Raw genomic sequence first — 25,490 nt, forward strand, 5'->3', positions numbered from 1 at the left:
TCTGATGAAAGAGATTTTGCTTTTGCCTTTGACACCTGTAGCCATTTGCTGCACCCGAGAAAGCGGAGGGTAAAAATATTGCTATGATAATTCCATAGTATTTTGTACCAAATGTGCCTTCACTTTGCCCAGGCAGAAGATGAGGTACAGAAAATCAGGCTGTAAATCCTTAAAAATCGTGGATTTTTTTTTCCTGCATCTCCTGATTTTCCATTGTCCGCTTTCATTAGCGGAGAGCAGAGCGGATGAATTAGCGGCTCGGCTCTAGGCAGCTGTTCCACACGTGTTGAGGGCGTTCGGGGTATCTTTGCTTGCAAAGGCATGAAAAAAAAACAGCCTCTGTCATCTCTTCTGCTCCCTCTATGTTTTTGTGAAGCGAGGGAGCCCGCTGCTGTGTTTTGAGCCCCGCTCTGATCGCGTTGCTGCCTACAAGCAGAGCTTGTTTTCCCCCAAACCGGCTTTTCCAGGGCTCCTTTTCCTCACACCCTGAAGGCTTCCCGGAGCTGCCAGCTCTTGCGCTTCGTGAGACTTTTTCAGGTATGAGCAGCCTGGAAGTTGCTGCCTGCCACCTCTGTGGCAGAAATAGTCCCCACTGGGATGCGGGGAGATGTGTGAGCTCCGAAGAGCAGTGCGAGCAGCAGAGTCGCGCAGGGACTCGGACTCGCATCTGCCGCTCGCTGGCGAGAGCAAAAACGTGCTTGATTTTCCCCCAAATCCACGTGGATTGCAGAGCAGAGCCAGGCAGGGAAGCATGGCAATGCCAGGAGAGCCACAGCCAGGCGCGGAGGAACCTGCCACCCCTGCAGGAATGCCATTTGGGATCCCCGGGCCACGTGGAAAACAGCCTGGAGCAATTTGGGATATGGATGGTGTGTTGGAGAGGCAGGTTCTTAATACGGTGGGTGGCTTGTGTTGGGAAGCAGGGCTTTTGAATCCGTTGCTTTTCTCCCTTTCTGCGGTTGATTACGAGGGGAGAAGAGGCCTATTATAGATATTAGCTATTTAGACACTAGAGATAACTCACAATGCCTGAAACTAAACTCATCTCTGATTAAAATCTAATTGCTCCCCAGCTTCCACTAGTTCCTTGCGTTAACTTTCGCTCCATCGGAGGAGCGCTCATCAGCGCTCTTGGATTTAACAGGAATTTGGCAGATGTTCGTGAAAGGCTGGAGGAAGGCCAAGCCACAGGATCTGCGGCACATAATCCGCTCGGAAATCTGCTGGCAGCCGAAAGAAAGGTTGAAAACCCGAAAATGGCCATAACTGGACATGGTTTTCTTCTAAGCAAAGGGGCCAAAATATTTGCATCGGCACCTGCAGCATTTGTAGCCCCAGGACAGGTTGAGAAGTGCCGTGCGTCGCCGGGAGAGGCCACCGCAGCAAATGCCCCATTATTGGCTTTTGGAGTATTTTATTTGAGGAGCGCTCGTATCTCCATGGAAATGTTCAAAGGCACAGTCTGTTCTGAGGCAACATGGCAAATTAGCAATGTTTTATCAATCTTTGCCTTTCATCACAGATTTTTCCCTCATCGTGAGGGCATTTATTGGGAAACGGGGTCCTCGTTCGCACAGAGCCTTTTATTTATTTATTTGCTTTCCCTTCTGTTGCATTTTGACCTCTGTTTGCGCCATTGCAACCTTTGGCACTGCTGCTGTTTAGGCACAGGGGAGCAGAAGGAAATTTAGGAGGCATTTTCACTGGGATCTAGATAGATAGAAAAGATCCATTGGATTATGCAGCGCGGTTCGGAAACACATGGATAGAAACGGTATTTCCAGCAGTGCAACTTGTTACAGAGTTGACAATAAAGGTTTATTATCCCCCAAGGCAATGGATTTGAAGCTGCACCGCTGGCATGGGATGGGGAAGGTCCATGAAGGCCTTTGCAGGGCTCCTTGCCAGCCAAGGGGGGAAACATCGGTGGGAGCATTCCCAAAAAATCAGCTCATTTGTTCAGGGGCAACATTGGGATCTCCTGAGTGCCCTATTCCTTGTGTTTGCGTTTGCTGTTTCCTATAGGGAAATAATAATTAGGGGAAAAGCCTGTGGAGCCCAAATGATGCTCCGTTTTCCCAAAAGCATTGCCCAGCGTCATTCGTGCCACTGCCGCGTGTCGTTTTGCCACAGATGGCCCAAACCTGGCCAACAAGGACAGGGGGAAATATATATTTCAGAGAAAAAAATAAATAGGGGTGTCTTGTTACCAGGGGATTCCAGCGCTGGATCCTGCAGTGAGAAAGCCTGAGCTCCAGGGGAAGGTGTCAAAGCAAAGGGCCTCAGCAGGTGAGAGGTGCCCAGACAAGCTTTGGAACGGACCCAAAGTGAGGGAGAGAGTTAAAAATAGCAGTTTAAGGTCCCCTGTGCTGGAGGAGAGCCAACACGGGCTGACGCTTCCCATTGCCTGGCAGAACTGGGAATTGCAGCGGTGCCGGCGGCGCCAATCCGTGTTTCCCCCGCGGGGCTGCCAGAAGGTCCCTGCGGAGAAACGGGCTCACCAGAGCTCCCGGGATGTAAATGTTCAGTGACTCCGGGAAATCGGGCTGTTTTTATCCAGCCCGGCTGGCTTTTAATATTTAGATATTCCCATGATATAAGAAAGGAAAAGTAACTGAGAAAGGGCCAGCTTAGTATTTACTGGAGGAGGGAAGAAGTGGGTGCCAGTGCTTTGCGTCATTCTCAGTTCACACTTTTGGCTTCGTGCTCATTTTGCTCTTTTCCTCACCCCGAAGTACCGGTCCATCTTATTCAACACACTCTTTTTCCGGGTCTGTTTTTCCACGTGTTTTTTTTCTTTCTTTATTTCCCAGGCTTGCCTTGCCTTGATAGGAGCAGCCAAATAACGTTCTGTTATGCTGTTAGCGGAGCCGCACGCGCTTCGGCTGGCAAAGAGATCGTCCAGCATCCTTGAACAGTATTTGTTCGGAGAGCAGCAGCGGGAAGGACTCGAATACCCCTTGTAGCTTCTGCTTTTCTTCTTGGGCCTGTTGTTTGCTTCTCACTGCGTGTCGCTAACATTTCCTTTCTGCTGGAGCGTGTGCTCAGCTGTCCGTTGAGCGCTTACGGATTTGATGCTGGATGAACCCAGCGCTGATTCTTCTCCCTATCCCGATGCCTTTCCCTCTCCCTGCACCTACCCAGCCACGAGCCATCTGAGGAGCAGGTCATCACTCAGTATCTGAGGAGCCTCCCGGGCTTTTTTCTTTTTGAAAAAAAGATCTTTTGCCTAAATTTTATTTGAAAGTTCAAGCATTTGTTGGCTTCCTCAGTGCTAAATGGGGTTTGCTGCTGCTGGGGACCTTCTGCTCCCTTCCCACCCCCAGCCTGGCCACGCTCTCCTTTAACCACTTCCAAAATGCCGTGAGGATCGTGTTCTGGTTTTTAGCATTCCGGGCCTGACAGATTTCCCCTCATTATAAATTATTCCGTCTGCTTCAGCTGCATGCTTTCTCTCATTTACATTTAAGATAATGGAAGAAGAGTTGCTTTTGATGACATAAGTGAGCTAGATTTTGGGTTGGCCTTATTGTAAAACGAGAGTTCGGCCTGGATAATGCAAAATAGTAGGGATTTGGAAGTTTCAGGATACATAAAGCACTGCTGTGACCAGAAAAACTAATATACTTGCCCACAAATTGATGAGGCTCCAAGGCGCGTGCGTGGAATGTGAAAGGCTCAAGGCTAATAACATTACAGGTCCCAGTGCATGGAATAAATGGCTCCATGCGAAATATTTACAAAACAGAAACATTTTAGTAGAAGTGATATTGAAGAGGAAGGGGGGGGGAATAATCACCGCATAGATTGGAGCTAGGCAAGAGGTATGTGCATTGCACTACGTCAGGCTTCTGCCTTTCCTCTCCTATTGCATTTTTTCCCCAGGTTGAATACATGGCATATGCTTTTTTTCCACTAAGTTGCATGAGTTGCTCGTGCTTTCCTTGGGACGTGATTCTTTTGATCCAAACAACACGTTTTGGCTGTGCAGTGACATCCAGGACTTAAGGTTATGGGTATATATTACACAACAGCAATGAGATTGCACGGTTTAAAAAAATAAATAAATAAACGATAACAGGGATAACATTTTCTGTATCATGATTTCATCTCTCTTTTCTTTTTTTTGGCCAGTTTTCATGTTCTTGTCATGCTGATGCTGTTAGGAAAGGTGCAGAAAGCCCTTGCTGGTACTCCAAAGGGTAGGGCCGGGTTTCAGACTTCCAGGTTTCTAGCGTGGAAGAACGTAGGCTCCTCCGTGCGTTTGGCTTGGAGCCCTAAGTCCCGGTGCCTATGCTGGATACGTGCCAAACCAGATGCCAAAAACTAGCTGCCCTCTGCGGTGCATCACGTATCTATAAAGCAAAGAAGGAATTGCAATAAAATTTGATAAAAATTTCGATAAAAACCACAGCCAGTGCTGTGGTTGAGCGGTGCTCCAGCCGCTCCCGTTGCAAAATTACTGCGTAAGGAAACAACGAGTTTTGGAAGGGACTTGTTTCTACTCGTTGCAAAGTGGGAAAAGGCCAGCGAAGGGCTGGGTGCATCCAGCGTGGGCATTGCCGGGTATGGAGAGCACGGTGTCCAAACAGAAATGCAGAAAGATGGGCGAAAGGCAGGGAATGACACGTTGTGCTGGGGGTTAGGAGTTCACAGCACACGTTCACTAATAACACACAGCTGTTTGCCGTGGAAAAGGGGCTGCATGCCTTTTTTTTTTCCTTCCATTTGTGTGAAATAACGTGTGGCCTTAAAAAAATGAAAAATATAGTCAGGCTTTGTATGCTCACACACATAAATTCTAGCTAAATGCAGCCACATGCAGCAGCGTTTTTGAGAACTAGAGCCATTTAAAGCTAGATTGCCCCAAAATAGCTCTTGAACTGAACTCCAAAGCCTATTAGATTAGGCCATTTATAATAAATCCTGATGTACTGTCTATTAGATCAGCTCTGCTGTAATTTTTTCCTGTTTACCAGGGCTCCTATGGGCATAGTTCATCTGCATTTCTAGAAATATTACAGCGTGATGGGGAAGAAACACTGTGTTTTCGTTGCCTATACATGGTGGTCCAGTTAAACCGCTGCTTGGATGTTCAGAACAATCATAGAATCATAGAATCACAGAATGCTTAGGGTTGGAAGGGACCTCTAGAGATCATCTAGTCCAACCCCCCTGCATACGCAGGGACACCTAGAGCACGTGGCACAGGACTGCATCCAAGTGGGTTTTGAAGATCTCCAGAGAAGGAGACTCCACAACCTCTCTGGGCAGCCTGTTCCAGGGCTCTGGCACCCTCACTGTTAAAAAATTTTTCCTTAAGTTCCTGTGGAACTTTTGGTGCTTCAGTTCCCGGCCATTTCCTCTAGTCCTATCAGTGGCCACCACTGAAAAGAGACCATCACCGTCCTCTGCACTCCCTCCCTTGAGGTATTTATATACACTGATTAGATCCCCTCTCAGCCTTCTCTTCTCCAGGCTGAACAGGCCCAGCTCCCTCAGCCTCTCCTCATATGGCAGATGTTCCAGGCCCCTGATCATCCTTGTGGCCCTGTGCTGGACTCTCTCCAGCAGCTCCACAACCCTCTTGTACTGTGGGGCCCAGAACTGGACACAATACTCCAGATGTGGCCTCACCAGGGCTGAGTAGAGGGGCAGGATCACCTCCCTCTACCTGCTAGAGACGCACTTCTTAATGCACCCGAGGATCCCATTGGCCTTCTTGGCCACAAGAGCACACTGCTGCCTCATGGTCAACTTATCATCCACCATGACACCCAGGTCTTTCTCCGCAGAGCTGCTCTCCAGAAGGTCAGTCCCCAGCCTGTACTGGTGTCTGGGGTTATTCCTCCCCAGGTGCAGAACCTTGCACTTGGCCTTGTTGAATTGCATGAGGTTTTTCACCGCCCAGTTGTCCAGTCTGTCCAGGTCCCTCTGGATGGCAGCGCAGCCCTCTGGGGTATCGGCTACTCCTCCCAGTTTCGTGTCATCAGCAAACTTGCTGAGGGAGCACTCTGTGCCTTCATCCAGGTCATTGATGAATAAATTGAACAGGACTGGACCAAGGACTGACCCCTGGGGGACCCCGCTAGCTACAGGCCTCCAACTAGACTCTGCACCGCTGATCACCACTCTCTGGGCCCTGCCATCCAGCCAGTTCCTAATCCACCTCACTGTCCACTCATCTATCCCACACTTCCGGAGCTTGCCCAGGAGGATGTTGTGAGGGACGGTGTCAAAAGCCTTGGTGAAGTCGAGATAGACGACATCGACCCCTCTCCCCTCGTCTATCCAGCCGGTCATTTCATCATAGAAGGCTATCAGGTTAGTCAAGCAAGATTTCCCCTTGGTGAATCTGTGCTGACTACTCTTGAGCACCTTCTTGTCCTCCATGTGCCTGGAGACAACGGCCAGTATGAGCCGTTCCATCACTTTTCCGGGGACGGAGGTGAGGCTGACTGGCCTGTAGTTACCTGGGTCCTCCTTCTTGCCTTTTTTGAAGACATTGGCCTTCTTCCAGTCTTCCGGCACCTGCCCTGTTCTCCAGGATCTTTCAAAGATGATGGAGAGCAGCTTAGCCACTGAGCATCTGCCAGCTCACGCAGCACTCTGGGGTGCATCCCATCAGGGCCCATGGATTTGTGGGTATCGAGTTTCCTTAGGTGCTCTCTGACCCAATCTTCCTCTACCCAGGGCAAGTCTTCCTCTCCCCCGGCTTCTTCTCTTGTCCCTAGGGCCTGGGGCTCTAAAGGGCTGCCCTTGGTAAACACCGAAGCAAAGAAGGCATTGAGCAATTCTGCTTTTCCTGTGTTATTTGTAACCAGGGTGCCCATCTCGTCTGCCAGCGGACCCACGTTTTCCCTGATTTTCCTTTTGCTGTTAATGTATTTGAAGAAATTTTTTTTGTTATTTTTAACATCCCTTGCCAGATTGCCTTCCAGCCGTGCCTTAGCTTTACTTGTCGCATGTCTGCATTCCCTGACTACGTTCCTGTATTTCTCCCAGGGGTCCTGTCCTTTTTTCCACATTCTGTATACCGTCGCCTTCTGCTTGAGCATTGCCACAAGCTCCCTGCTCATCCGCGCAGGTCTCCTGCCCCCTCTGCCTGCCTTCCCACACACAGGGATGCACAGTTGCTGGGCATGGAGGAAGTGCCGCTTGAAAACTAACCAGTTCTCTTGGCCCCCCCTGCCTTCTAAAGCTCTAGCCCATGGCATTCTTCCAAGGAGGTCTCTGAAGAGGCTAAAGTTGGCCCTCCTGAAGCCCATCGTTGCAAGGCTACTTACAGCCCTGCCTCCTGCTCGTTGAATCCTGAACTCCACCAACTCATGGTCACTGCAGCCGAGGCTACCCCCCACCTTAACATCTCCTACTAGGCCCTCCGTATTTGATAGCACGAGGTCCAGTAGCCCACCTCTCCTCGTCGGCTCCTCCACAACCTGCGTCAAGAAGTTATCGTCGACGCTCTGCAGGAACCTCCAGGACTGCTTATGCCTGGCTGTGTTGTCCTCCCAGTTGATGTCGGGGTAGTTGAAGTCCCCCATGAGAACCAGGGCCTGTGACCGTGAGTCCAGCTGCCTATAGAAGGCCTCATCAACCTCCTCGTCTTGGTCAGGTGGCCTGTAGCAGACACCCACCACAGTGTCTCCCACATTAGCCTGCCCTCTAATCCTTACCCACAAGCTCTCAACTCGCTCATCCTCCACTCCCAGGTTGAGCTCCATGCATTCCAGTTGCTCTCTCACATAAGAGCAACTCCACCACCTCGCCTTCCCGGCCTGTCCTTCCTAAAGAGCACATAGCCTTCCATGGCAGCGCTCCAGTCGTGCGAGCTATCCCACCATGTCTCTGTGATTCCAATGAGATCATGACGCTGGGACCGCACACAGCTCTCCAGTTCGTCCTGCTTATTCCCCATGCTTCGCGCATTGGTATACAGGCATTTCAGGGAAGCAACAGAGGCCACAGGTTTCCCAGGAGGGGTGAAAGAGGACCCTCCGTGATCATTTCCTATCCTCACTTCCCCACTAGCATACTCCCACTGGACACCATCTGACCTAGCCTGCATGGTACTGTTCGCCATGTCTGTGTGACACTCCACTTCCCCCTTCTTGCCTAGTTTAAAGCCCTCTTAACCAGGTTGGCCAGCCTTTTGGCAAAGAAAGAGACATGTGCCCCTCTTGCTGAGATGGGTCCCATCATTCCCCACTAGCTGGTGGTCATCAAACAGAGTCCCATGGTCATAGAAGCCAAAACCCTGTTGCCAAGCCCAGCGGCGCAGCCAGTTGTTAAACTGCCATATCCGCCTTCTCCTCCTTGAATCCATTCCCCTCGTTGACAGGATAGAGGAGAACACTACCTGGGCACCTGTACCTTTGATGGCCATAACAAGTTGCAGGCCTTTGATGGCCATAACAAGTTGCAGGAAACCAGCAATATCCGTATGTTGCTAATGCTCTGGCTGGGTGGGTGCTAAAGGGTACGAGAAGTCCAAGAAGGTGGATTAAGAAGAGGTCCTGGGTAGGAAAATTGGGGTAAGTTTGTAGGTAAGGTTGTTTTTGAGCTGCACATGGATGGAAGAGGGCCATGGTCACATCTTAAGGTGGGTTCAGTGACTACTTGGAGAAGATAAGCTCTTCAGGTAGAAAGAAAGGCTTCTTTAAGCCCAATGATAACTCATTTGAAGACCTGACAGTCCGCGGCAAGAGAAATATGAAGCCCACACATTAAAAAAACACTTACAAAAGCATGAAAGTTGGTATTTCACACAGGCACACGCACAAAACAGCCAGTCTGCTGGGTGTGGTTCATTTTTTGGGGGGAAACCCGGAAGTTCACAGCAATGACTAGCGTGTTTTTGGCGAGGCCTGACCTCTCAGTGGAATGCGCAGAAGGATTGTGGTTAGGAATGATAAGTTTTAGAGACATTAGTGCTGGGAAATGTTAGGTTTTGCTTCAAGGTGACTTTGGTGGGCATGGTTTGGAGATGAGCCCTGTGCAATTGCTGCTTTCAGTGTCCTATGACTGTAACTATCTTGCTGAGGTTTCTGGGGCCTTCTGCTGAAGGCAACACGGGTGCGTTGGACGCAGTGGGGCTATTGCCTATCTGATATTTTGGGGCGAATTCATTCATTTTTAAATCATCGCTCTTTTGTAGTGAGCTTCAGAGAACACTCTGAAATGGGTTAGGGAGTGCCTGTAGAAAGCTAATTCCCACGGGAGGTGTTTGTGTGACAGGGAAGAGAAAAGCAGCTGTGATTTCTCTTTTTAAATCTAATCTCCCAACTGCATTAGGTTTGGGGGCTTTGTGTGTTTCTTCTTTCAAGGCTCGCCTAAGCCTTCTTATTGCTGTGTAAATACAACTTGTACTGTCGTTCAAAGGAATAAAAAATGGGGGGAAAAAAGGAAATGCTGGGAGCAAAAACTGTATTTGTCAAATACGCAAAGGGCAAAATTAGCAGGGAGGGCTTGAGGGACCATGGGGTTTTGTGTTTCTCAGAAATAGGCAGTGCTCTATTTGTCCTGATGGGGCAGCAATGGGCGTAAGGGAATTGTGGATGTGACCGTGATGGAAAAACAGGAGAGGAGTCGCATGGAGAAGCCATCCCCCGTGTCTCAGGGAAGCGGGAGGAGGTCTGTACTGCTTGGCATGGGCCATTTTGCCCCGCTTGCTGTCGATCGATGATTTCTTGGCTTGGAAACAGTTGTTCCTAGGCAGATGGTCCCGATGCCTCCTTCCAACCTAACTCGGTCTTAAAGCAGTCAGGTCTTTTCCCCCCAGACCCATGGTAACTGTAAGTGCTGGAGCTGCCTATTTTTAAAAATAGAAAGGAAACCCAGTAAAAAAAAAAAAAAAAAAAAGGGTATTTTAAGGTTGAGCTCGTTACTTCTCCCTGCTGGCTGCTAGAAGGCTCTTCCTATCTCTTTGCACTCACGAGTGACCGTGCGAATGATTTTAAGGGTAATTTACCCATTTTTCCTTTGCAGCTCTATCCGCTACATCTGTTCTTCTCACCTCTGCATCTGTAGCGCATGGCACAGGGCATTTTGAATGGAAAGTAAGCAGTAATTACCTTTGGAAATGGGCAAAATCCCACGGGTCGTGGCTATTGGAGTAACCATTGTTATTGGGAGGAGATGAAATACGCTCTCGTGGCAAGAGCGGCTGCAGTGAATAGGGGTAAAATTTGCTGAAGTTCTCCACAAATTTCAAGCCTCCCAGGAACGTCAATTGGAAATCACGTCCCGCTTGGTGATTTAGCAGGGCTTTGAAGAGCAACTAGGAGGAATCTGTCAACCCCGGCAGGAGTTTGCCGTGTGTTTTTTGGCATTCATTCAAACCCGGGCCTCGTGGTGAGAGCGAGGTGGCACAAGAAGCCTGGAAAACTGGCCCGGTTATTTTTTAAATTAAAAATTAAACCCACTCAGGACAGAAAAGCTGCTGTTCCCCAGTGAGGGCAGGCGTCTCCGCGATTTCCACAGGCTGGGCCTGGGGGAGCCTGTCCTGCGCTGCAGTGACAGCAGTGTCATTGCACCCGAATAACGAGCACGGCGCTGATGGCGCGTGTGGGCCGTGCCAGCAGGGCAGAGTGCGACGAGTCTCGGGAAATGGAGCCACCCCGGTGTTGAGGGAGGATCTGGGCGTGCTCGAGGGGGCGGCCCTGGGTTTCAGGGACGTCTCGGGGCGTGGAGATTTAAGAGGTGGTGTATCGAGGTGCCTGGGCACCAGCACGGGGGTAGCGAGCAGGGGAAGATGAGGAGGCCGTGTGCTCTTGTGGCGCTCGTTGTGTCTTCCTTCGCCTGCGGCCTGTGGGACTTGGCCCGAGAAGAGCAGCCGGAGAGGGGATCTCATCAACGTGTGCAAGCACCTGAGGGGAGGGTGTAGGGGGGATGGGGCCAAACTCTCCTCGGTGGTGGCCAGTGACAGGACTGAAACCCAGGCTGTGGAAGCTCCTTCTCTGGAGATCTTCAAACCCGCCTGGATGCCACCCTGTGCCCCTGCTCTGGTTGTCCCTGCTGGAGCAGGGGTTGGACTGGGTGATCCCTAGAGGTCCCTGACAACCTCAACCGCCCTGTGACGCCATGTGAAGGCCTCCCTCCGTGCACATCCTGGGAGCAGAGCCCAGCACGGCCCCCCTTTTTCCTCCCTTCCTCTGTCTAACCCACCTCCGCCTCCTTCCAGGAGCGTCGCCGTCGGGCGCGCTGGGCCCGGGCAGCACCGCGAGCAGCACCACAGCGCGGGCGGCCGCAAGCAGCACGGGCCGCCCCACCACGGCCTCGGCGGCGGGCAGGAGGAACCGCAGCACCAGCACGCCGGCGCCCGCGGCCGACGTCCCCGACGAGGCCACCACGCAGCCGCCGCCGGCTGCCTCGCAGCTGCCCGCGGCCGGTGCTGAGAGCTGCGACCCCGTGGAAGCCCGCGACATTACGTGGTCCCGCACGCGGCAGGGGCAGGTGGCCAAGCAGCCTTGTCCCGTCGGCTCCATCGGTGAGTTGAGGGGCGGCGGAAGGAGGGGAGGCGCCTCTGGAGGTGGTGGGTGCCTTGGGCGGCTGCGTTCTTCAGCTAGACCCGTGTTCTTCAGCATGGCTCCCTTGGGGAGAGCCCTGATGCTTTTGGGGACATACACGTTACATTGGTGAAGTATGTGTACGTTGGGAAGCCCAGCAGCACCAAGGACCCAAAATTCAAGGTGCTGATCGCCTTGTGCAGAGCCTTGGGCATCCTAAGCTCCATCCGTGGGAGAGGAGAGCGCCAATAGCAAGGAGAGACCCCTGCAAATTTTATATTATCCCTGCTCTGCCCGTAATTGTGGTCTGCAGGCTGATTGACTCTTATCTTGGTGCTTTAAAGTCTGTTTTTTTGCGGGTGGGAAAAGCAATTAACACGGGTATTCCCACCAGCTCAGGCCCCGAAACTGTGCATGAGATTTTTCCACGCACATCCAACATGCTCAACAGGGAAAGCAGGGGGAAGAACAAGGCCAAACCTTTCACAATGGTCTATTGCTGATTGGATTTTTCTTCTTGTCTTCCCCCCTTGCCCTCAGTTGCTTATTTCCACAAGGTTGCTTTCAGAAAGTTTCTGCCCAAACTAAGACGTGGTGAAGAGAATAATGGATTCTGGCACATGGTTTACTTGACCGTATGCTAACAAAGGCAGGTTGTGGAAAACCCTTAATTTTCAACCTATTCTTAGCGCAGAAAGTGGAGGCAATTGCCTGAGGCTGGAGGGCTCTGGTTTGCAAAGGAGACTCCCTATTAATTCTGTGCTCTGTTGCCCGTGGGACGCCATTTACATTTGTGTATCGAATTCTGACTCTCTCCTGGATTCAGTGAGGTCAGTCTGGTCAAATGTAGATCAAGTATGAGGGGACTGGAAAGAAATGAGCGGTGAGAGTAGGGAAGGAGTATTTTTCCAGATCTTTCTGAGCCTTCCTGCCTGTCCTTGGGCAGATCCCGTTGTGTTTCTCCAAGCTCCATAGTCTCCAGCTAGTGAAATGGGGAAAGTCACTACCCTCATGGGTCTGTTGTGCCTGAAAGCCCCCGAGAACCACAGTCATGGGAGATGAGGACACGAAGGTGCCTCAGACGTGTCCTCCTGAGCTACCAGGAGGTCTGAGGTGCTGAAATGAAGCCGGTGAGCCTGGGTCCCCGTGGGGAAGGGGCCTGAGTGCAGCAGCTTTCCCCGTTGCAGGTGTCGCGACGTTCCGGTGCCTGGCACCCGATGGCGTCTGGGACCCCCAAGGACCGGACCTCAGCAACTGCTCTTCTCCCTGGATCAACCACATCACGCAGAAGGTAAAGCCCTTCCCAGCCTTTGCCTCCGTCCCTGGTGGCTCCCCAAAGCACCCAGTAGTCACGGTGGCTCTGCCGGCTCCTCGGTGTGACCCGCGGGGAGGCGTGAGGAGAAAGCAAGGCTGCAAACATTGCAGAAAGCGGAGCAAGGAGAGCGGGGGAAAGGGCTGGTGAGCGGAATTAGACCAAAAGGAACGGCATTTCTTGTCTGTGGCAGGAAGAGGAGGAAGAGGGAGGAGGAGGTGAGCAGATGATACGGAAAACGCTGACCTATTGCAGAAGGAAACATGCTTTTTTGCACATCCCAGGGGATTTTCTGCCTTGCAAGCACAAGATAGACCCTGTAGTTGAGAAGTCTTTGCCTGGGACAGGCAGGCTGTGTGTGACGTGCCTGGATGGTGCTACTGCCGCTCCGGGTTAAACTTCTTCCCAAGCTGTAAAAGGGCTGACAGAATAGAAAGCAATGCTGCAGCAATGCGTATCTTTTGGCTTTTAGGTCCCTTGATGAATGTTGTGTAGCTCTCCATGATCTATCAGTGCGAGGAGTGCATTAACATGTGACAGTGGCGGTTCAGCGCTCACACGGTGGCAATATGCCGAGTGCTTTTGCTGTTAATGCGCGGCGATGCCTCCGCTTCATGCCAAAGGGAGACCAATCTGCCCCACAGCCTCTGTGTTTGCCCCACAGCCTCTGCGGGCTGGATCCTCCTTAGAGCAGTTTGTGGGGGATCCGATCCCTCCTGGAACCACAGCAGGAGAGCCCTGTGGCACTCGCAGGCCGTGCCGCAGGGTAGGAGAAACGCTACATTCCCGGTGAGCTGAGCGACGAGATGGGAAGAGACTTCAGACTTTTCCTTTTTTCTCCTCCCCATCACCCACATCAGCTTGGGAATTGCCAACAGGTGCTCTCCCTACCCCCCCACCCCCCCAAGTGTATTTATACCCATCCCTTCCCCAGAACAGGGGGAAAGATGTTGATGAGCTTGGGGCTAATAGTGGACAGCTGGTACCAGGCTGGTGCCTGTCTCGTCCCTGCCCAACCAGGACTGAGCTACATTTTTTTTTTTAAATATATACATACATGTATATATTGAAATATGTTTTTTGGAAGAATTCAGCTATGTTCAGCTTTTGGACCTTCCACCGCTCAGTGGGAGAAGCTGCCACACGGCTCTGGATCCAGCCTTTTGGTGCCCGAGCGGAGATCTGCTGTGTGGCCCAAACACTATGAGGAGAAGCTCCAAACGGCCAAGCCTTTCCAGGAGTGACTTTGGAGAGGAAAAACCTGCCAGGGTTAACGGGGGTCTTGCGTTGGGGTTTGCATTCACTGGGGCCCTTGTTGCAAGCACTGCTGTTAAATCACTTGTGAAGTTTGCAGTCCGCGCGGTGACATGCAAAGCTGTTAGGGCACCTGCATGCTTGCTTCCATGTTTCTGCAGTGAGGTAAGGATTACAGCTCGCTTCTTTTCTTCCTCCTGCTGAGCTTTGGCTGTACACTGGGTGTTTGCCCACTTGCATCACGGTATGAGGTTTTACAACCCTCTATTAGCTTCCATTAGAGTTATCGTGCTTGATGGAGGATCAGAACAAATGCCCGCTTCAGCAATTCATTGGCCTCCTGACATTTACTTTAACTTTATTGTTGGTGCCTGCCGTGCCCTCATAACGTAGCAGGAGGATAAACTTGCCAGTGCTATTGAATTATGCACTGCTCCGTGGGTTATTTCTAGAGTCAGGCAGTAAAGGGAAGCTGAAAGGTCATCTCTGGATACATTGCCCCGGCCCTCCGTTCAGCCTGTTTGCTTTACCTCTTGCTTTCATCAGTACCAGCGTTGGTGCAGCGGGCGGTTTGCCCAAAAAAGTCTTTTCCTCACTGTGGCTTTTGGTTTTAGGGCCCAAGAGGGTTTTTTGGGGCATCACAGTGTGCCCTCCAAGGTGGTCGGGAGGAATTGAGTCTTCTCCCCAGAATGTGCTAGCAAGCTCTGCCAATGAGGATGACAGATGTGGCTGTCTCGTATGTATGCACACGTATAAGGAAACCTCTGCTGGGGAAAGAAAATGCTTGTGGAGGCTTCGCAGGCTCCGAATGGGGCAAAGCCCCTGTTTGCAACGCGGCTGCTGGCAGCTGCTGGGTCCCAACAAGCCTGTTCTGTGTCTGCCCCTTCGAAGGACGGCAGCGACCCCAAGGCCTTCCAAGCTGACCAGCCCAGCTCGTGCCAGCAGCTTTGAAAACCCCAGTTCAACCTTCCATACTGTCTTCTCGATGGATCCGTTGGACCTCTCAGGTAGAAAGAGATATCAAAACCAGCCTCAGGCTGCAGGAAAGCCTGTTTGCCTTTCCGGCCACTGGTGTTTCAGCACATACCCTCCCTTCCCCGGCAGCTCGCTCTTATTCCCTCTAAATTTTCTTCCCAAAATATCTCCTGCTCTGCTTTGCTCTCATTTTGTATTCTGCTGCCCTCTTCTGCAGCCGCTTCCCTTTGAAAAAGATGGGGAAGAAACAGGGAATGGTGCTGCCAGGGAGAATTGCTGTTAGCTTTTCCAGGCAAAACTCCCAATTTCCCTTCCATAAAGTCTATGGAAAAAAAAAAAAGGCAGGAATATTTACCCTGTCCAGCAGCAATTGTTTTACAGTCTTTTTAGATGTAAGAAGACAAAAGACAGTGCTGCAACCAGGAAAGCATTAGCAAATTGTTGCACAATGCGGTTTCAGGCAGAGCAATGGTAATTTGTAAATCTGGCCTGAATCCTGCCGGGATCCAGAAATGAAGCAGGGGAGCATTTTTTTGAGTGAGCAAGAGGGCTCCCTGCTGCGTCTTGGTATTTTTTGGCAGGAAGCATTTTTGTCCCCTTAGAACTAGCATTGCAAGGCCAAATTTGAGCAATTTGTAGAAGGGTAAAAGTCACCCAGCACCACGAGCAATCCAGTTTAGTTTGAGCAGAAAACAGTGTATTTTTATCTCAGAATCCCTTCATTTTTTTCCCGCAATGAGGAAAGAAAACAACATCAACAATAAAAAAAGACTGAGTCTCACGTCAAAAAGAGGTCTGTTATTTTTTGGCATCTTTTGGGGAGACAGCAGAGAGGTTTAGAAATTCTGGTCCAAGAGCGAGGACTGAGCAGGGAGCAGCCAGTGGAGATTTGCAGCCTGGTAGGAGCGTTAAGCTTGAGCGTAGCAAGGAGGAAATCATTCAGTTTTGGAATATAAGTTATTGCTCTAATGGGAAAAACACCACATTATCGGTTTCAGTTATCTTATCTGTACCATCATGTGTTTGAATCCTCTGAAGACGAGCATATGAATATCTTCACTTAGGTTTCATTAAATCAGATGGGCTGTTGCTGTCAAATTGATGGAAGCAAGTTGTTCGTTTATAACTCAGCTAATTGATTTACTGAGAGGTGGAAGCTCTGCCTGCTATCTTTCCCCATCATCTCGCTTTAATAATAAGCACCCGAAATTGAGGGAAAAAGAGAAATATCTGCTTTCCAACTGGAGCCAGATAAGATGGTTGGAAATTTCACGTGAAGAACCCAGCAGCGTTGAGCATTTAGCCTGATGGAGAAGCGGTAGCTTAATTTATATGCAATCCTCTGTAATTTCTCCTGATCCCTGGACCGTTCCCCTGGGATATGCATTTCCATATTACAAAGGCATGTATAATGGGAAATAAGATCAGCATCTCGAAAGGGCGTTTCCGCAGCGGGCTGTTTCGTGCTGTCAAGTGGCCTCCAAGTCTCAACGGCGTGTGGGAGGGCCCGGAGCCATGCGGATTCCTTGTCCCCTGTCCCCGCTGCAGATGAGGTCGGGGGAGATGGCTGCCAACATCGCGAGGGAGCTGGCGGAGCACACGCGGAGCCACCTGTACGCCGGGGACATCACCTACTCCGTGGCGGCCATGGTGCAGCTGGTGAACCTGCTGGACGTGCAGCTCCGCAACCTGACGCCCGGCGGGAAGGACAGCGCCGCGCGCAGCTTGAATAAGGTGAGCAGGACGGGGCCCGGGAAGACACAGCCCGGAGAGGGAGTGCCTGGCTCTGGAGAGGCCTTGGAAATCTCTCACTGAGCAGAGCGGTTTGGGGCTGCAGTTCTTTCCAGGCAGCCAGGAGGTTTTGCTTGGTGCTTTCTCATTTGCAGAGTATTGTTTTTTTCCTCTGGTGAGAAAGGCAACGGTTGTGAACACCAAAAGCCCTGGCGGTGCTGGGAAGCGCGTCCTCCTCCATGGGCAGAGAGGTGAAACGCAGGTGCTTCACCCTGGTCTCAGCTCTCGTGCCCCGGGACAGCACCCGTCGTAGCGATGCCACAGCAAGTAATATGAATAAATCCATGCCCGCATAGCTGAGAGCAGCAGCTTGTCCAGTGCTGAATCCGTCTGTGAAGTGACATACAACGCAGGCCAGGCAAGCTGAATATTTAAAGTCCGCAGCAGATGGATAGAGCTTGCATTTTGGATTTTTGTTTTTTTTTTTTTTTGTCTCGTGCCATTACAAGATGCTGGATGTGAAGGTCAAATGGGCACTTTCATGCATGCATGTGAACAAATAAAAACAGACAGAAACATTTATTTACACTTGAGATGCATTTGCTGAAGGTGCATCCGATGCCAGTACGTTTGCATTTAGAGCATTTAAGATGGCTTCGTATTGGAGAGCTTGCTAAAGGATTAAGTGCGACTCTGCCCCCAAGCACCTTATCATGCGATGACCATGTTGTTTCTGTGCCCTCTGGATGAGAAGAATTGTTAGTCCTGTTATCATTTTCAGAATGAAGTGGATTTTTTTTTTGCATTTTAAAGATGCCAGAAGTTGTGAAGGAAGTAGAGCTGTGGCATTGACAAGAGTATGCTCAAAGTTGAGGGTTTCCTCCTGTCCAAGGCCCTCCGTAGCCCTGAATCTCAAGTAAACACATGGATTCCATGAAATGGGATTCACGTGGGGAATTTTGTGGTCCTGGTCATTGGAGGAAAGCAGGAGTGAGCTCTGTGGCTACAAGCCCAGGCCTATACTGGCCACTCTGCTCAAAGAAGGAACCAGGTTTTGTTCTCAGCCGCCCAGCTGGCTCCCACAGCCCTGGTGCCCATGCAAGTGAGAAGGGAGCCTGGTCCCAAGGTTGTGTAAGGAAAAAATGATCCCAGCGACGCCTTCTGGAAACAAATGTTTTTCAGGGAAGTAACACTGCCGTTTTGTTGTAAGTTATCACTGTAGATTTATTCTGTTTTAAAAGCAAAGGGCTTCTGGATTGTTGAATATTGCAGCCGCATGGGAACCGAAGTCCTGCATACCCTGCGCTTTGCATGTGCTGCCAGCTGGGTCATCATGATGCTTTTAATTAGTGCTGCTTCTAGCTACTCTGTAACAGCGTAGGTAGCAGTTGTATTAACTGTCACATCGGCATAACATTCTTCGTTGCAATCAAACCACGGTTCCTCGTTGCGAGGCGATGGCAGCGTCAGGTAAAATGGGCAATTAATGTCCCCTACTAACCGGTTACATGATCGCAGCCCCGTGCTCTTCCCGACCTTCCCAAGGTGCCCCCGAGGCCGTGTCACTTCTGCTTGGCAGAGGAGGGCCCGTCCCCATCGTGCCCAGCGTTCCCTCTGCCGCCGGCACTGCACAGCAGGCTCCTCTGGATCAATTCCCCGCATGAAAACCCGGGATCGCGCGGAGCCCTGCAGAACCGCGTTGCGAGCCGGTGATCCAAGTGCCGGGCTCGGTGACTTGCTCGCTCTCGTCGCCCACTTAATTCCTCGCAAGAGCAACTGCTCCCCGCTCCTACCGGAGCGCGCGAATCCCGCCTGGAAGTGGGGCTGGGCAAGCAAAAGGCCGCATTTTCCCCTTGGCTGGTCAAGGGTATTTTCAGGAAAGGAAGGAAAAAAAAATAAAAAAAGTTATTTGCAAAGAGTTTTGCTTAGTGCTGTTTAATCCACAAGAAGAACTGCAGCAAGCACTGGCCATTAAATACTTCTTTAATCATTAAAGGAAATGCACTGAGGATTTGCCTTAATTCTCCATCTGAAAGTAGTTGCCTGTGCTGTTTTGCGAGTTTTTATTTTCCTTTTTTTACAAGCTGTTGTATGATGAATAGAAATAAACTGGCATAATCAGAGTTTTTTTTTAAAATCCCTCCTCTTTACAGCAGCCACTTTGCTGTCACCAAAAGCTTTACGCTTTCCACTGGATCCTGCTTAATTAAGGTACTAATTGTTCCTTAGCAGCCTGGCGAGACCCCTGAGCGGATATCTCCGTAATTTCCAGCAAAGCTTTCTTTGATCTCCATTTTCTCCTGTAAAGTCTTCTTACTGGCCAAATTTACCCACAGGGTGGTTTCTACTGTTGCAAATGCATGAATTAAAACTTGAATTAGGCATCGCATTATGCCCGGGTCTGTTTGGGTTGCTGCAGCTCGTCGAGGCTCCTGAGGCAGGTTCCTGGGCAGGTTGCCCCAGGTCGTGTCCAGTTTTTGCGTATCCCCAAGGTTGGAGACCCTGCAGCTTCCCTGGACAATCAGGTCCTTACCCAGGAAAGCACAACTCGGAGTGAGAGAGGGCTGGAAAACAGCCCCACGAGCAGTGAGGTTGCAGCGCTGGGGACCAGCTCGATGTGTTCGTGCAGGTGGGTCTGTGCTCCATCGCAGACGCCGCATCCCGCTCCTCGGAAGGGGTCCTGCTCGTCCAAGGCTGAGCCCACACTGCCCTGGGGTAGCTAAGGATAAGCCCCATCCTTTCCAGCCTCGCCTGGCATGGAGATGACAGGAGTGGTAGCGGAGCTGTGGGGAGACGCAGCCTCCTGATCACTGTCACTCAGTTTCCATGGCTCCAACCATGTAACAACTGCTCTTGCAAAGTTCCCAGTCTTCACTTAACTGAAAAAAAAAGGACTAACCTGAATTTCAGCAGCCAGCCCTTCCACTACTGCCTAACCCGCATGCTCCCTTCAATTTACTTTGTTTCCAGGAGCTGTTTAAAAAGAGAAATGAGTTTTTTTGTAGGTGTTTTCTTCAATTTTTCTTTTTTTTTTTTCTCCTTGTTCTGTCACTAACTTGTTTTTTCTATCCCGTCTTTAATCTGCTGTCTTTGTGGACTCAGCTTCAGAAAAGGGAGCGCTCTTGCAGGGCCTATGTCCAGGTATTTCTTGCCTTTTTACTGCTGTCACGTTGTTGGGCTGAGTGGCTGGGTGAAGTGGGGCTTGTCTCCGTGTGCCTGGGTTTTGTTGTCCCTACGGCAGCAAGGGCTAAAGTGAGGGTGACAGGACAGCATGAGAACTTCGTTACTCGCCACCACCAGCCCAGTCCTGCCCAGACCTGAAAAAAATCAGGCAACCCAAGGAAAAACCCAAGGAGAGTTGTACCAAGATCCATTTGTCCCCTGGAATAAGCAAGACAGCGCACATGTGCAGTTGAAGAACGCAAAACTATTTGCAGTGTCATTGCTGTCATGGAGGAATCTGCTGCGTGCATTTTCCTTGCTTTTCCTTCTTTTCCTCTTACACTTGAAAATGCGGGAAAGCTTCCGAGCGGCAGCGCTTGGCGTGCGGGATCCTAATGAAACACAGCACGGCCTCGCAGAAGGATGTAGGGAGGAGGAGCGTGCTGCAAGCTAAATTTAAATTGGAGAACACAACCTTCCATAAAGCTCCCCCAGCTGCAGCCTGCTTCTGGCAGACGTGTGTCCTGGTTTTGGTGAACCAGACAGCCCCACCAGAGGATCCCTTAGATTTGGAGAGACCTGCTTCTGGTGGGGCCTTGGACTGCCCTTGTGTGTGTCCTGTCACCTTGCTTTGTAGCACCTGCTGCAGCGCCTTCGTGTGAAGTTGTGTGTGTGATGCGGGTGAGTTAACGTTGCTCTAAGCAGCGTGAATGTTTTGCTCCTAATTTCTGTGCCGTTAGTGTGCAGACTTTGGAGTTGTGCGTGCGGGTGGTATTTATAAGTGTTTGACACACCAAGGTGCCAATGTGAACCCTGCATTTCTGCAGGGGGGATCTGGATGCGCTCTGAATTTCTCTTCACCCCTTGCTACAGCCTGTACCACCTTCATTTGGGGAGCGTCCTCCTCCTTCAGCACGTGGGACTGGAGGGCTGAGATTTCCCCCTGCAAACAGTATTGCACCACCCTGGATTTTCTGTCTTCTTTCAAGCCTTAATGAACAGTGAATTTAATCCACTCTTTGGAAAGCTTGGAATTTATGAAGGAAAGCCTCACTTCTTCAAAGGCTTAGGCCTATCCCTAATTTCAAGCACTCTTTCCCTTTCATTTGGAAAGTCTACTTGTGTGTTTAAACGTTAATCACCTCTTCAGCGGGCAAAAGCTGATGAAAGTTTATTGCCTGAGTCGTTTAGGCTAAATATTGGCAAAGCTGCTAAAAGAGGACAGTCCCGACGCGGAGGAATTGAAGAATGAAGTAGATGACCTAGGTGAACCTTTCAGGCTCAGCTTCGTATTATCTGCAGCTAAAATAATGCACCCAGGCGTTTTTTCATGCAGTATGTTTCCATCTGGGAAGGTGTGTAGCTGAAGTCATCAAAAAACCTTATGGAGGAAGAGTATCTGTAATAGCAATTAAACGTGAGTGCAGATATTCCCATTACGGGCACTTACCCTTTACACACAGGGAAGTGTTTTGTCTGGCTGAGGCAACTGAGCAGCTTTTGTGGCGATCTTAGATGGTGAATCCCGGATCTTGTGAAGTCCATGGGAGATGGGAACTCCCTGGGAAGCATGCCATGAGATGTCCAGTGACTGCAAAAATCAGAAACGCAATCAAAAACAGGTAGATTTGGGAAGGTAACGATTGCTAATATCAATATGAGCCATTTCCTTGGGCTGACACACATAAAATAAGTCATGAGACAGCCCCCATGAGAATTGAGATATAAAGTCCTCTTGAGCACAAACCAAATGAATAAAATAAACAGTGAGTAAAGCTGAACTGGAAATTCTGTAATGTATTCAGATGTGAGACTATGGGGAAGCAGCATCAGATTATCATCTTGTCTCTCTGGGCGATTCCATAATTAAAACAAATATTGATTTAATTTGTCTGTAAAATGTCATAACGTTTGTTGAGTTAAAAGCTCAGGGATTTTATTTACTGGAGATAGAGATTACGGATGCTCTTACTTTAGTCGTGCATGTAGTAAAATCTCTCTTTCTCTGTCAAAAGCCCAGCAAAAAAGCAACCGAAGAGTGACATGATAAACTCATAATAATAAAGTGATGACTAGACAGCTGCCTGGGGATGGGTAAATCATGGTGATATTTAAGCAATATCAGTTAATTCAGGACACTCCAGGTTGATGGTGGGTGGTTTCTTCTGTGGAGAGATGATGACAGCCTCGTTGGTCAAATATGGCCATGTTGGTCTTAGCGCTTTTGCCTATGATGTGGGATGTCCAGTCTCTTAGCAAACCACAGTATCCTCCACCAAGCTTCATTCGTTCCCGCTGAATCCCACATGTGAGTGTTTTTTGGGAATGTGTTTAGGGGAGCAGCTGCACAGAGCGCCCAAGTCTTGTGCAAGTGTCAGGCAAGAAGGAGGGCCCGGGTAGGCCGGGGTGAGTCCTCCCAGCGCTGACCCTCTGACGGAGCAAACAGATCCAGTGAGCTGGTTTGGGTCTCTCAGAGACATGATTTGTCCCCTAAGGCGGGCATCTGAGATGATAGATGGAGTGTGCCATGGAAAGGTGCTGTGTGCCGTGGCTGAGGAAGGAGAGCTTGGAGCAGGGACGTGGCATTTTGGTGACTAAAGATAGCTGAAGCGGCTCCCGCTGGGGCTGCCTCCTCCCGTCACCCTCCTGCCCACCTTTGGATAAGGCCCTGTTCCTGGCACGCCGTTCCCGGGGGTGGAATGAAGAAGCCATGGTGTGGAGAGTGAGTCATGGTGGGTGACGTGTCCCCGCACGCGGCCGCGCGTGGGGGCTCGTCAGCGCTGCCAGCAGGCGGGAGCTCCCTACCGTGTCGTCAGAATTGGTATTTGCGCGTTTCCCCCAAGTGTCTCGCCTTAAAACAAAGCACAGGAGGTGCAAAAAACGTAAGTGTTGATCTCTGGGGAGCTATGAGGCAGGTTTTGATGTCACAGATTTCCTCCGTACCCTGCAGCAAGTGAGGTCTGCTCGCTATCACACAGCGGCCCAGCTGTCTAGTGCTGTGGGTGCAGTTCCCTGGCCTCCAGGAACAGAGGTAGGGTAGTAAGGGAAAAGAAAAAATCTCAATATTCAGATATTGTAGTGAAGGACATCGTATGAACATGGAAAACTTAAGCCTGTTGCTTCAAAGCTGGAGGACCGTGAACGCAGTAGCTGAAGTGAGTGGCTCTTTTGTTGAGGAGGAGGCAGCAGCCCGTGGCTTTTGCAGCAGCGCTTGGGTCTGGTGGCATTAGCGGCTGTGTTTCCCACAGCCTCAGGGCCGTTCTGCGCGCCTCATGTTCTGCACAGGGGATGGGGAAGGTGAGGGAGTCACTGCTGCCCCCATGAATCATAGAATCATAGAATCACAGAATGCTTAAGGTTGGAAGGGACCTGTAGAGGTCATCTAGTCCAACCCGCCTGCACATGCAGGGTCACCTAGAGCACGTGGCACAGGACTGCATCCAAGCGGGTTTGAAAGATCTCCAGAGAAGGAGACTCCACAACCTATCTGGGCAGCCTGTTCCAGTGCTCTGGCACCCTCACTGGTAAGAAATATTTCCTTAAGTTTCTGTGGAACTTTTGGTGCTTCAGTTTGTGGCCATTACCTCTAGTTCTGTCGGTGGCCACCACTGAAAAGAGGCCAGCACCATCCTCCTCACTGCCTCCCTTGAGGTACTTCTAGGCACTGCTCAGGTCCCCTCTCAGCCTTCTCTTCTCCAGGCTGAACAGGCCCAGCTCCCTCAGCCTCTCCTCATAGGGCAGATGTTCCAGGCCCCTGATCATCCTTGTGGCCCTGTGACTCTCTCCAGCAGCTCCACATCCCTCTTGTACTGTGGAGCCCAAAACTGGACACAATACTCCAGATGCAGCCTCACCAGGGCTGAGTAGAGGGGTAGGACCACCTCCCTCGACCTCTTCATTTTCTCCTTTCGTTGCACACCCAGCAGCTCCCAGCAGATGCGAAGTGCATCTGGGACGTGGCAGGACTCCCTGAGGTGGCTCCTGGGGGAGGCCGCAAGGAAAGCGCCCCGCGTTTGCCCACGTCGCTGTCACGTCAGCGCCAAGGCGGCCCCCAGCCCCCGTTTCTGCAGAAAGCAGGCAGGTTAACTAGGGCGTTTGAGCTCCTCGTTGGGCCACCTCATGGGCCACTTTGCATGCGGCTCTGGGAGCCGTTCTTGAACGCAGCCTGCTTTGTGCCGCCGGGATGTTCGCCCCAAGCTCGCGTTTAATGTCATTAAAAGGACATCGGCAAAGAAGCGCGACTCGGGCAGGGCGGCAGCGTCGTTAAAGCTCTGTGAACTTAATGTATTTCCCAGTGTGCGGGACCCGCGTTTGGTTTGTGTTGGCGAGAGGGCACGAGTATGAATGCCCTGCCCCGCCGACGTGGGCTTTGTCGCAGGCGTCAAAAACGCCGCACGTAAATATTCACGTGCAGGGCTAGATGTTCCTCTGCCCAGAACTGAGCTGTGTGCGTGCTAAGATTCCCACCTGTAACGTGGCAAAACTGAAAAAAAAGTGCAGCATTTTCCAGAGGGAAAAGTCTTCATATAGACAGCTATAGGGGTCAGGGGAAGCGTCACTTGGATGGGGGCAGTAGGAAGAGAGGATGGATGTCATGGACTCCCCGGGAGTTCCCGTAAAGGCTGCTGGTTCTTCTGTCAAATAAATGCTCGCTGTCTGCAAGCCCTTTTCCTCTCCGCAGCCTCGCTCCTGGCCCCACTGTAATTATTCTGGCTGTTGCTTGTATAGTCTCAGATCCCAAACAGTAGGACAGCAAATGCAAGATGATTCATAAATGCAGTTCTCATCTTATTCAGCAGGGAGGATCTCATTAGATGAAAAGGATCATCTGTTATTTCCTTCTTCCCAATCAATTCCTTTTATTTCAGCCCTATGGATGCCTTCTGACCTTAAAATATTCTTCCTGGTAGACTAAGCGAAGCAAAACCGTAACCCGTAATTTGTAACCTTCTTTTATTTCTCCTGTTTGTGTGTGTGTGTGTGTACTCCATTGGGAGATTATTGGTAGTTCAAAGCCAAGATTGCAAGCCTTGCATGCCTCATGCTAGATCATTATTTCCCCCGTTAAGCATTTTGTGGATGGCCTAATTTTAATAAAGGTCAATGCCTTTACTCCTGTTGCAGTGCGTTCCCAGGCCATTTACGCAGTGGCGCCAACCATTCCTGTGCAGAAGACTAGCAGGAGACACCTGAATGACTTATTTATTTTAAAGTGTGCTTTGCCTTTCCCACGAATCCATTCTGAGGGCATCCGGCTGCATTTCAGGGAGTCTGAGTATGATGATGGCCTTGTTGCTTTGGAAGAAGCCTTGGAGACTGCCTGGGCTTCCCGGTGAGAGGCTGTGTCCCGTGTGCTGCCTTGTGTTTGGAGCACAGACACCTCTTAATTTGGATTGAACAGAGAAAGCTGTGAAGTCCCATGTAGCAGCAGAGCTTGACCTGTGATCCCTGCATATGGGGCACAGACTCCTGTACATTTCCTACCCAAAAAGAAGCCAAGGATGTCCCGAACTGGTCCCTTCCTATGCAGTAGGATGGGGTCTCCCGGC

General features: G+C 50.6%; 1 protein-coding gene across 7 annotated transcripts in view; it reads left to right on the forward strand.

Annotated features, from left to right (window-relative positions):
- Positions 1–25,490, forward strand: part of ADGRL3 (adhesion G protein-coupled receptor L3) — a 157,648-nt gene that overhangs the window by 78,487 nt on the left and 53,671 nt on the right. For 5 of the 7 annotated variants that reach the window (XM_088524134.1, XM_088524135.1, XM_088524136.1 and 2 more), the window contains 4 exons: positions 11,183–11,488; positions 12,695–12,798; positions 16,597–16,782; positions 19,882–19,920. In XM_088524134.1, coding sequence (XP_088380260.1) covers positions 11,183–11,488; positions 12,695–12,798; positions 16,597–16,782; positions 19,882–19,920 — 635 coding nt within the window. The remainder of the gene's footprint in view (positions 1–11,182; positions 11,489–12,694; positions 12,799–16,596; positions 16,783–19,881; positions 19,921–25,490) is intronic. The other 2 variants (XM_088524137.1, XM_088524141.1) reach the window with 1 other exon arrangement.

This window comes from Tinamus guttatus, unplaced genomic scaffold (genome assembly GCF_059628265.1).
Source record: "Tinamus guttatus ecotype Peru unplaced genomic scaffold, ASM5962826v1 Tinamus_guttatus_pri_ptg000207l, whole genome shotgun sequence".
NCBI lineage: Eukaryota > Metazoa > Chordata > Aves > Tinamiformes > Tinamidae > Tinamus > Tinamus guttatus.